Source organism: Kryptolebias marmoratus, linkage group LG16 (assembly GCF_001649575.2).
Source record: "Kryptolebias marmoratus isolate JLee-2015 linkage group LG16, ASM164957v2, whole genome shotgun sequence".
Taxonomy (NCBI): Eukaryota; Metazoa; Chordata; class Actinopteri; order Cyprinodontiformes; family Rivulidae; genus Kryptolebias; species Kryptolebias marmoratus.
In genome coordinates, this window is record NC_051445.1 from 31,479,374 (window position 1) to 31,492,186 (window position 12,813).

The following is a 12,813-nucleotide window of genomic DNA, read 5'->3' on the forward strand; positions in this document are numbered from 1 at the left end:
AAATAAACATTTGAAATATATGAGTTTGTATGTAATGTATGAATATAATATACAAGTTTCACTTTTTAAATGGAATTACTGAAATCAATCTACTTTTTCATGATATTCTAATTTTATGACCAGCACCTGTAGTGTCAGAGTTCGTTTGTGGCCTTTTTCCTCAATTCCTAAATATTCAAAAGAGTTCAAATTTCCCAGGGAAACCTTTTTACAGTTTAATGAATCATGAAAGATTGCAGCAACTCCTCCACCCCTTTAATATTTACGATTTTCACTCAAAAATAGTAATTAGGGGGTGCTGATTCAATGAGAACAGGTGTTTCATTGTTGTCATCCAGCCATGTTTCTGTGAGAAACACCATCAATATTGTTCTCAGTGATGAAGTCGTTAACTAAAAGTCCCTTTGCTGATAGTGATCTTATATTTAGCAGAGCCAGTTTAAGTGTCTTGGGGGTAGATAATTCCACAGCTTGAGGTTGGTTAAAACCGGAGATTAATCTGAGATTAGATTTTAGGGCACTGTGTTTCCTTGCTATTGTCCTATTAGTAATTCTAACAGGGATGATCCTGTACCTTACTGCCAGGAGGTCAGATGCTTTCTGGAGAGTGATAGGTTTATTCATGTCTCAGACATCAGAGATGCAGAGTTGATGTTGGTCTGATTGTTTTGTTGGGCCATAATCAGGAGGTTCAGAACTCAAGCATGCTTTTTGGGAACTTAAGAGAGACGTTCCTAGCTGAACTTGTAGATCCATTTTCTCTGTAAAGTTAAGGAACATCAGCTGTATGGAGCTGTCCTGTGTTCCTGTTCTGAGGGGACAGGTCCTGGTCTCATCCTCAAGGACCCTGCTGAGGGTATAGAGCTGGTCCAGTGTTCCACGACCAGGACGAAAACCACACTGCTCTTCCTGAATCCAAGGTTCGACAATCCGACGGACCCTCCTCTCCAGAACCCCTGAATAGACCTTACCAGGGAGGCTTAAGAGTGTGATCCCTCTGTAGTTGGAACACACCCTCCGGTCCCCCTTTTTGAATAAGGGGACCACCACCCCGGTCTGCCAATCCAGAGGAACTGCCCCCGATGTCCACGCAACCCTACAACATCCAGAGCCTTAAGGAACTCCGGACGAATCTCATCCACCCCCGGAGCCTTGCCACCGAGGAGCTTTTTAACCACCTCGGTGACCTCAGCACCGGAGATTGGAGAGTCCGACCCAAAGTCCTCAGGCTCTGCCTCTTGAATGGAAGACGTGCCGGTAGGATTGAGGTCTTCGAAGTATTCGGCCCACAACGTCCCGAGTCGAGGTCAGCAGCACACCACCCCCACTATAAACAGTGTTGGTGTCTTTATTTGCTCTACTGTAATTATTTCTATCATTAACATGATTTTCTTTGTCTTTCTTCCAGTAGAAACTAAACCTGGACCAGTCAATCTATATTTGTCTGTGTCTCTATCCTGTCCTCTAACCCCAGCCGGTCGAAGCAGATGGCTGCTCGTCCTGAGCCTGGTTCTGGTTCTGCTGGAGGTTTCTTCCTGTTTAAAGGGAGTTTTTCCTTTCCACTGTCGCCAATGTGCTGCTCAGGATGGGAGACTGTGACAAAGTGAAGATTCAACACAATCTGCTGGCTTCCTAAGATAGATAACTTTTACTAATTGGCTTTTAATAATGTATGTAAATGTTTTAATACAGTGCCCTGAGACCACTTTTGTTGTGACTTGACGATATATAAATAAACTGAACTGAATTAAATTTGTCTGGCTTAACACAGTTCAAACATTTCCTTGAACTTATTTTTCTGTCTCTTTCCTCTTGTGAAAGTTGAGTTCTTCCAATCTGTGTGGGTTCTGCTCCAGTACCCTTGGATTGCGGAGGAGAAGAAAGAGAAGTTAAATTATAGAAGGGCTTGGATGTCAGTTGACCAGGATTTGTAGGTTCGCTTTCTGGCTCGTTCATTTAAATTATTGTCCACGCAAATGGTACTGGTAATGAACTCATCTAATGAGTCAGATTCATTGGTGAAAGCGAGTTGATCCTTTAATTGTCCAGTGAGTTAATAAACACATTCCCTAAGGCTTTCTCGTTCCACCTCGTCTCAACTGCAAAAACCTGGAAGTCAACAGAAAAATTGCCGACTGAGCTGTCACCCAATCCTAAATTTTGAAGTTGCTTCTTGGAATAGGTGGTCAAAAACTTTTTTGAATTAGAAAACAAATGCATCAAAAGATAAGGACTCAATTGAGTGAGTGGGTAAACAGGCTTCTGCCCAACATACGGCTCTGACTCTTTAGGAGTCAATGATAAATAGAATCTTAGTACTATCTTGTACAAAAGCTTGAGATGAGCAGTTAAATATTAGTGAACATTGTTCCCCCCTCATGGGGTCTTGGTAAAGCTACTGTAATATCACAAATTGTCGGTATCAGAACCCTGGTTTTGGTGTAGGTTGGACCTTTCTGTGAAGTTCATGCTGTTTATAAAAGATGGCTGACAATAACTCCCTCATAAACTCGGGCAAGGTTAACTGTTTTATTCTGAAGGAGATGGGAAGTAGATATTTACAATATCTGTGGAATGGAACAGAACTGAGGTTATAATGTGTCCTTAGGTGAGTGAAGAGAATATAAAATTACAGATCTTTGTATTTGTTCCTTACTTTTTCTTTGTACCTTGCAAGTTTCCAGAGGAGGCAAGGATCCAGATGCCCAGGACAGGTGAGTGTTGCACAGGCAGGTTGATCATACAGACAAGGAACCTGAGTTGACGTCTTACCTTAATTACTTACAATAATAAGAAAACAGACATTATTCTGTCTGAATGTGAACTTCAGCTCGACCTCAGATCCTGTATGTGATCAGCTGCGATCAGCAGAAGCTGTATGAGCTGTTGCTGAGCAGTCAGCACCACCAAGGGGAAAATCCTGCAACACAGGAAGGGGAGGGGGAGACTGGAACAAAAAACACCACAGATGTAGCAAAATATATAAAAACTATTTAAAAATGTAACCCGATCATACTGAAACTAAACAACAGCTAAAATGAAGGATCACTGATGGAATCGGCTGTCTTTGTAATGAAGTTTTCTGCAGTGGTTAAAGCTGTCACCTCACAGACACAAAGTTGCAGCCTTGCCTCCTGGCCTGGACCCGTTTGCATGTCCTGCCTGTGCAGATGTGGGCTTTCTCCAGGTACTCTGGTTTCCTTCCACAGACTAAAAACATGCATGTTAGGTTCACTGGTAAGGCTACATTGTGAATGATTGTTTGTCTTGTTTGTCCCTGTGTGGCCCTGTGATGGACTCTGACCTGTCCAGGTGAACCTGGCCTCTATAAAAACAAACAGGCACCAGCTCCGCGCGACCTGGAAAGGAGAAGCGGGTAAAGAAAATGAATGGATGGATGTTCTTCAGCTCTCCAAAATCCTGTCAATTACAATAAAAAAACAATTCCAGCACAGTGTAGTTTGAACTATAAACAGTCCAAATAGCAAGTTGTTTTTTGTGTGTTTATGAATAAAATAATTATTATTTATCCTATCAGGTGAAAGTGAACTGTGCTCCTGCAGGAAGTACAAACAGAGTATTCCTGTTGCACAGCAGATGTTTGCAGTCAGAAGGAAGAAAGGCACAGATCTGATGTTCGTTTGACTTTGGTGTGCAAAAGTATACTTTTTATTCTTATTATATATCCAACTTTATTTTTGCCCCAACCCCTCCCCTCAACCCAGCCCCCACAACCAGTGGCATTCCCAGGTCACCGGTTACTTTCTGTTACAACAGCCAATCAGAGTTCACCTGCAGAAAGAAGGCAGCCAAACAAAAAAGAGCAGAAAAAAACATTACTTTCAGTTGTTTTTTTCTTGTTAAATAGTAATAAATACATTGAGATGCAGTGGTTCTTACTTTATCCTTTTTTCTTAAGCTCAAGGATTAAAAAGTTTTCATTTCTGTTTTTTATTTTTTATTGATCTGAGTTGGATCTTTAGCAGCAATCCGGACCGGTTGTCATGGTTATTAGCAGCACAGAGAGGAGGAGCTGTCTGGAGGAGAAACACAACAGGAAAAATGGAGGGAGTGGGGGAAAAGTGAGGAAGAGAAGGGAAGGAGATCCATTTGAACGTCAGCAACCCCCCACCCCCTTCTCCCCAACCTGATTGGAATATTAACGGTGCTGTGTGTGTGTGTGCGTGTGTGTGTGTGAGCGTGTGTGGGCACGCTATGGCTGCTGATTTCTTAAATCTGAATACAGTTATATCCCATGTGTGACCATATTTCATCTTACAGCCACATTTTGGAGTCAAATAGAGAAACATGGCCCCTCTCTTCTACCTCTTCATCACCTTCCTCCTCTCCATATTTAAACAAAAAAACAACCACCAACTCATAAAACCCAAGAAAAATAAAATATCAATAAAAACACACTCGTTAATCATTCTTTACCAGTTACATTTGCAACAGTGACAAAAAACTAAAACAAGAAAAAAGGAAGGCGTTTCCATCCTCCTCCTCCTCCTCCATTTTCCTCCTCTCATCCAGAAGAAATTGTCTCCTCCTGCTTGTCTCTGAACTCTGGCTGTGTGTGTAGTAGTTGTTGTTGTAGTTGAAGTTAAAATTGTATGGCTTTAGGGCATGGTTCAGGTTTTATCAAGAGTTGGCCTGCCCTTCATCTGAATCCGGCCTCCCTCTGCCCCCTGGTGCAGGGTTATTGTTGTTGGAGGCAGGGTAGTAGTCCTCAGGGGGCGGGGCTTGTGGCCCTGGGGCGGTGGGGCCCGGCCGAGTCCGGAAGGCAGACAATCCAATTGGCAAAGCAAGGGGCAGAGACGCAGAGCCGAACTGAGAGGCCTCCATGGAAGACACTGCCCCCAGGTGGTGCAGCCCCAGGGACACCCCCACATCCATGTTGTCACTCAATTGGGGTGAGGATCCTTGTTGAACCCCGCCTCCACCCATGCTTGTTTGTCCACCCTGCCTTAGGCCCCGCCCACCGTTTCCATGATGGGAGTAGGTTGGGTGGGGGTGGTGAGGTGGGTCCAAAAAGTGGCGCTGGTGTGGCTGGGAGGCAGCTGGTTTGTGGATCAGCAAATGGGTGTATGCTGGGTCCTGACCCCCACCTCCACTTTCACTGCCTGGCCACATCCTCATCTGCTGCTGGGAGGGAGCCTGGGGGGACAACGAGAGGGTCAGACACATGTGAGGGCTCCTGTGAGGGCTTTTCATCACAAATACTGCGAGAAAAAGACCAATTTTAATACTTTAGTTCATGGAACAGACTGAAATGTGTTCTTTGCTGTTTAAAGAAGTACACGAGAAATAGACTCAATGCAGCCGTTTTATAGTTCGATATTTTTGGTTTATATGCACAGATCAAACTTTCGTTGTTAAGATGAAGCAGCATGTTTTCATTCTTTTGCAAGTGCAGCTTTTGTTTGTTCTTCATTTTGGAATAATAGGAACTATAAACAGTCCAAATAGTAATTTTGAGACAAAATGTGACAAAAACAAAGCCATGTTTTGACACAATGTTCTAAAAGAATTGTGTAAATGTCGAGTTTTGGATTTTATACTTAATTAGTCAAACTTGATTCACTGTATTTTAGTCTTGCTGAGCCTGGGGGCCTAAATAATCTGCTTCCTCTGAAGGAGAAGCGGCATGGAAAGTCTGAAACTTTTTATAATTTTATTTCTTTAGTTTTTATCAGGAGCAAAAGAATGAAAGCATCGCGGTAGCCCCGAGGGGCTCAGAAGGTCCACAGCCTACAAAGTTCATGGCTGAGCTTTTGCAGAACTTGTTGGGTCTTGAACTCCTGGGGTTAGTCGCAGCCTGGACAGAGCCCACCCTTCACTACGTGCTAAACCAAGGGAGGGCAAGCCTTCATGACTGATGGTGACAGTTTCTGTCTGTTTGTACTGATGTCTCGGTTTAAATATCTGCTGAGGACACCGTAGTTTCTGTTCATGGTAGTGAAATATCCCAGGTGGCTGAAAAGCTCAATAACTTAAATACGTTAAAGACAGTGGAAATGCTTTTCACTAAATCTAACAGCAACTTTAGTGTCATGGCAGATGTTTTTGCTTCAGGAGAAAGGCTGCAGTGTCTGAACACTGATATCTGGGGGTCGTAACAGAGTCAAATTTATCATTTAAATCATACACAAAAAGGGTCTGTAATCAGATCGAATTTAATCGCAGTCATTTCAGGCATATTCGTCATCAGTAAAAATGTACATGTCCCATATTACTTATTGTTTACCCATTTGATCTCAAACTAAAACTGCTGGAATCACTCTACAAACGTACTATAAAAATTCTAGATAAGAGAACAAATATGCATCATCATTGTCCAATACTACTCAGCTGGGAAAACATGGTTAAACATTCTAACCTATGTCCTAGTTCTTATTTCATGGTGTATCATCCTCTCCAATTCACCAGGTTGTTAATATCCAAACATATAATCACAGCTGAAGGGGAGATTGTATTATTTCTTTCAGCCAAACTGCTTTTTCTGTTCAAGTTGCTACTGAATGGAACCTCACTCCCATGAGCATCAGAGATTTAAACAAATAGAACATATTTCAGATACAGCTGAAGAAATGGCCTATTGATAACCAAAGCTGTCAACATTAGCTTACAATTAATGTGCTGTCATTTTGTCTTGTTTATTGTCTCTGTCTAATGTTTGTCTGATGGTTAGTTTGTGTTTTTATTATACATTTTAGCTTATAATACTTTTTATTAATTGTGTTGTAATTGTTAGATTGCTAATATAAACATGTAGTTTTACTCTTTGTTTCTTTTTTTAGGGTGACTTTTACCATCTGTCTAGGGACTGCAGTTGAAAAATAGCTTTCTGGCCAACTCTGGGAGATTGACAGAAATGTTATTAATATGCACGGTCCCTGTAATAGATAAATTAACAAATAAAAACTAGAAATATTCTACACTGTGCTGGAGACTGTGACCAAATGGAGGGCAGCTTTCATTCCAGTGAAGAAGGAGCTCCATGTCTGTGTTAATACTATATTCTGCCTCCACTACCTGGCTGTACCACACATCACCATATCTAATTGCCAGATCCATAACTCTGAGGACCTGGACCTACTTTTGAAGTTTGCCAGCAATAAACTTCAGGAAATTTCAGATCTGAAGAGGATCTAACTTTGGGACATGTTGGAACTAATTATGTTGGTCTATATAGCTGCAGCTGAGATCTACACAACAAGCACGTAACATCAGCTGCAGGGTTTCCCCCGGAAAACAGGCTAAGCCTGGTGGTAGGTGGCCAATCCTGATTTAATAAAAAAAATGATTAAAGTTGAGTTGGCAGAACTCTGCTATCTGCAGACTATGTGGTCCTATGAACAACATGCCATGATCTCCAGCTCTCACTGGAGAGGTTCGCAGTAGAGTGTGAAGCAGTTGGGATGAAGATCAGTGCCTCTAATTCTGAGGCCATGGCCCTTAGTCACAAAATGGTGGACTGCCCTTTTTGGCTTGGGAGTGAGGTGCTGCCTCTAGTGGAGGAGTTTAAGTATCTCAGGGTTTTGTTCACAAGTAAAGAAAGAACGGAGCATGAGTTAGATGGATTGGTGAGGCTTCTGCAGTAGTGTGTACTCTGTAACAGTCCGTTCTGGTGAGCTGAGTTTCAAGGGAAAGCTCTCTGTTTACTGGTTGATCTACATTTCTAACCTCCTATGGTCACAAACTCTGCTGGAACGAGATCTCGGATACAGGCAATCAAAATGATTTTTTTTTTTCCCCACAGGGTAGATGGGTTCTCCCTAAGAGATAGGGTGTGAAGTTCAGTTATCTGGGTGACTCGGAGTAGAGCTGCTGCTCCTCCACATTGAGAGGACCTAGTTGAGGTGGTTTGGGCACCTGGTAAGGATGCCTCCATTAGAATCCTCCTGGAAGAGCTGGATGTGGAAAGGCATGTTTGGGCCTCCCTGCTCTAGCTGCTACCCCCATGACCCAACTCCGGAACAAATGGCAGAAAATGGATGGATAGATATAAAAAGTGACAACCACCAAAAACTAGCTAAGCTCAGTTTCTGTAGAATATCATTGAGACAATAATAAAAAAGAAAATGTAACTATAATACAACCATAAGTGTGAGGCCAGCATGGAAAAACACAACCAGTACTTTGTGGAGCTCATCAGTAGTGAAATTCAAACTAAATGTCATTTTGTGTATAACTGTAAAGAATTGCACATCAATACAGTCAGTTATGAAGATTGTTGTCACAAGCTCCCAGTGCTGGATTTTATTAACCAGGTTGGTTCTATTCTGGTGCCAGGTGCACAGTCTGGCTGGAGTTTTGTGTTTAGTCCAAAAATTCTTTGACTAAAAATACAGTAACTTCATTTTTTAGTTCGATGTTGCAGCAAACCTATGTTATACAAGACACACACAGACCCCAGCTAAATTCTCCTTTGCTTGTGTTTTTTCTTAAAATATTCATTCACCAAACAAAAAATAAATAAATAAGAAGAACAAGTCAGTCCTGTCTTTTCTAAAAGTGGTTGCAAAATTTGATTAATTGGACTAAGTGCACAAGTATAGATCTCTAATGATGAATTAGTTAAATGTTGGTGACAGCAGCAGCTCAGTGTTAAAGACCAGACAGCTGAAATAAGACAAACAGCAGAGAATGTGTGTGTCTGCAGCACAAGAACTGAAACAAACTAGCTTTAATGACTATGGAATTATAGTATCAAACTATTACCTTGTTGCGGTCACATTTTTGCATATGGTTGTAAACCTTTTTTGTTGTTGAATTAAAGATGCAACCTAAAACTTAAAGGCTCTTTCACAAAACACTGCACGCCAAGACAGACACCTTCTGGCCACCTCGGTGTCAGGGGGGTTAAAGCCAACCATCCCTGATGCACCTTTGTGCCGCAAAACAAGGTAGTAACAGCTGAAAAGTCCAACATGTAAAAAAGGTAAGCATCATGGAGCCTGTAACGGCTCTATGATGTGATAAAAAGGTAAGCATCATGGAGCCGTTACAGGCTATAAAATGATGATATACGGTCTGTGCAACCACCAGGTCATGGCATTAAACAACAACAAACAAACTTATTACCAAGGGAAAACCGATGAGGATGCACAGCAGTTTTGGATTTAGTAAAAAAAAAGAGTTAGCACAAAGATTATCATAAATTGATTGTTAATTTATCACATTTTGAAAACAATAAAATACATAATGTTGAGCTTCACCTCAATGTTCTGCTCCTTGCCTCTTTTTGTTCTGCGATGCTCGCTTTATTTCTTAAAGCTAACGTCTGTGTAGGACATGGCCGGCTTCATCTCTGATTTATGAACAAAGACAGGCTGGTCTTTGTAGCCATTTTGTGAAACTCACAGAATCAGACTTCAGGATACCACATGAAGGGTCATCAGTGTCTCCCAACGTTCTCAGTTGCTTTAAGGCCGACACACCAACACAAACACTCAGAAACATTTTGGTGTTCGTGTGTGTCTGTCTGTCTGATCTGATCTAAACTGTCTATTTATTTTTTACATGTATGTATTTGGGTGTAACAGTAGGCTTCAGTCATGGTCTGGTAAGTACCTCGATAGGAGGGTGGCGGTCTGGTATAGGTCCAGTACAACAAGAAACTGGGTGGAGTTTACATGTTCTCCTGTGCATACTCTGGTTTCCTCCCACAGACCAAAAACATGCTCCTCATGTGAATTGTCAGTAGGTGTGAGTGTGCATGGTTGTCTGTTCTGTCCCTGTGATGGACTGGAGACCTATCCAGGGTGTCCCCCCCTCTCACAGTGTGACTGCTGGTAACAGGCCCAGCTTCCCTGCGACCGTGCATAAAAAAGGGGGTGGATGGATGAATAAATATTTAAATGGCTTTTCAAAGTGACAATTATATTACATATTTGCCTGCCATAACTGCACCTCCTGTCTCCCTATGCTACTGAAGTCCATGATAGAGCTTTTTGTCACACAGCTGGTTGAAATGAGTGTATGCTCTGTTTAATTATTAGTCCTATTCTAAATGAAAAATAACCTTAAATGATTTCTGTTATGATCTAGTGCTACATAGACAATAAAATGAACTTGACCTTCAAGAAGGAGAGTCACATGATGTTGGTGATGATGTGAAGTGTATACCTGAGGACTTGTCATCTCATAGTCTGAATGGGTAACAGCAGAGTTGTAGTAGCGGTTGCTGTAACGGTAGTTGCGGTTATCATTGGAAGAACCACTGGAGCCACCTGGAAATAAATCAGTCTCTCATTAATAGCAGATTTTTTGCTTGTTTTGCATTGACCTATATGATGGAAACACCATTATTTAATTGCATATAATCTGTTTGCAATTGTTGAACCTCAAAGAGAAAAATAAATGTACTTTGTTTTGGCCTATTTACTGCCTAGCCAGCTTTTTTTCTTATTATTGACTGTTCATATTACAAAGCTCCTGAAGGACTTACTCCAATGAAAGAAAGGTTTGTCTGTTTCTCCTAAATTCAGTTATGTATCATAGGATCACACTGTCCTTGCAGGTAAAACTCTCTGATTTCAGTGATATTTAGTTAAAACACAACCCTCACCTGTCTAACCTTCACTACAAGGTATATTTCCTTTACACATTTGTTTCCTATAATCATGACTTGTCTGATGCCTCTAGAAAATCTGACTCCAGAGAATTACATATTATTGAGAATAAAATGCACTGGCTTGAACTGAAATGGACATTATGTTACTGGATTTTAATTGAAGTATTCTGAAATTAATTATACTGTATTAACATGAAATGGATTGAGGTGAACTGTACAAAAATGGATTGTAACTAGACCTACTTTTTTTTCTGTAAAGTGTAAGAATACACATATGTGTAATCTGGTGCTATAGAAGTAGAAGAAGCAGTCTTATTTTTGAGGATTACTGATTCTCAGGAAGTAGAAACATCTGCAGACTTTGTGGATATTTTACCAGAGCTAGAAACAGAGCTAGTTGTGGAGGTTGAATGTGAGTGGTCCATGGCAGGAGAGGTGGATGTAGATGAACTGGTGTTGGTTCCTTCATCTGTGGTTTTCTTGAAGAAATTGTGCTGCAGGGCATAAAATGGTGTGATTCGACTTTTAGGGTCATAGTCCAGCATGCGCAGGATCAGATCTGAAGGAGGACAAATAGAACCACAATCATGGTAACATTTTTGTTGTCAGGTAACACGTATGCATTGTGATAATAAGTAAGTAGTCACAATAAGTACCACCTCAGATACTAAGCTCTCTGAGTTCAATCATTATGACAGTTGGCTTAGACTACTACTAAAACATTTGTGACATAAACAAGCAAACAAAGTAATCTACTTTAACACCTAACTCTAATTCTTTCTATCCTAACCGTAACCTTTTACTAACCCAGCTAAGGAACACTTATCAACCTGGACCGGGCCTTCCTCTGGTCTGGGGTCTGATCATTCTCCTGTGGTTGTTTTAGTGATTCCCTCCTTTTCTTTTGTCCATACTCAGCTCTGTGTGGTGTTTCTAGTATGCATTTAAACTATCCCTTTACCTAAACTAAAATTCAGCATAGATGTTTTGAGCACACCAACCTTTGTAGATTCATATCATTGAGGTTTCAGTGCTAGATCAGGGCTGGTGGTGGACATGGTTCTCAATTAGTTTTATTAACAGAGACAAACTGGATCCATGTCATTACACGGAGAATGGTAGTGCAGAGAGACAAACTGGCTTAAACTGACTGGAGCTGAATTGGATTTATGAGTTGGGCTTGTTACTACTTTGTATAGTGCCCTGAGATAACTTGTGTTTATGCTATTATAAAAAATGTAATAAGTCACAGAGTTTGTGTTGTTATCCCTGCAAACATGTATCTTATAACTACAACCTATTTCAGAAGCATTGTTTTAAACAAGTGTTTCTAAACACTCTTCATAATGCCAACTGGAATTATGGGTAATTTATTCAACGTATAAGTCCAGGGGGATGGTATACCTTTAAACTTCAGGTAGTCACATGGGGCATGTCCTGGCTCGCCAGACCTCCGGCCCCCAGGGCCCCCAGTCTCTACACCCAAAATTTCATGAAGTCGTCGAGTGGCTGGGGGTTTATACTCCTGAAACACACACACACACACACAGTTAAAACAGAATTATGCATCACTTTGTAATAACTACACCTTATTTAATTATTAATAAATGATTGATTAACCTTTAAAACATCAATAATTAAGAAAAATTCATACTTAATAAGCTATAAATCAACACATGTATTTTATGTATCAACACATGCTTTACCCATAAAGGCCAATTACTTCCAAAACAACATACACAATATTTATTCATGCATGGCCCTTCAGGGTTCTGTCTACATGAACAAATACTTAATAAAGAGTAAATAGTCTTCACTAAAGACTTCACTACTAGGAACGGCCTTAATTATTAATACTCTGCAGGATAAGTATACAGTTAAGTCAAACATTCTTTAACCATTAATGCGTGTCTAACACAAGGTGTGAAGGTACATTTATATGAACATTCACATACATACATACACACATATATATATATATATATATATACATATATATATATATATATATATATACACACGGTGTATAGAACAGTTAACTCTTGAGTTTTTAAGCATGAATAAACATTGAGTATGTTGGTTTGGGAAGTTGATATTGAATGAATTAGCTTGATCACTGCCTGACCCAGATAGTGTTTATTTAATGGATTAAGAACATATAAAGAATGGATGGGTGGTGAGGGTACAGGTGGCCTTGCAAAACTGATGTTGGCTTCAAAACAGCTTTAACCATT

The 12,813-nt window shown here is 40.6% G+C and overlaps 1 protein-coding gene across 3 annotated transcripts in view; it reads right to left on the reverse strand.

Annotated features, from left to right (window-relative positions):
* Nucleotides 1–4,350: 4,350 nt before the first annotated feature.
* The window catches only part of dyrk1b (dual-specificity tyrosine-(Y)-phosphorylation regulated kinase 1B), a 69,984-nt gene continuing 61,521 nt past the window's right edge, over nt 4,351–12,813 (reverse strand). For all 3 annotated transcript variants that reach the window (XM_037980215.1, XM_025002057.2, XM_017438495.3), the window contains 4 exons: nt 11,984–12,104; nt 10,956–11,138; nt 10,132–10,235; nt 4,351–5,157 (listed from right to left, as the gene is read on the reverse strand). In XM_037980215.1, coding sequence (XP_037836143.1) covers nt 4,642–5,157; nt 10,132–10,235; nt 10,956–11,138; nt 11,984–12,104 — 924 coding nt within the window. In that variant the 3' untranslated portion in view covers nt 4,351–4,641. The remainder of the gene's footprint in view (nt 5,158–10,131; nt 10,236–10,955; nt 11,139–11,983; nt 12,105–12,813) is intronic.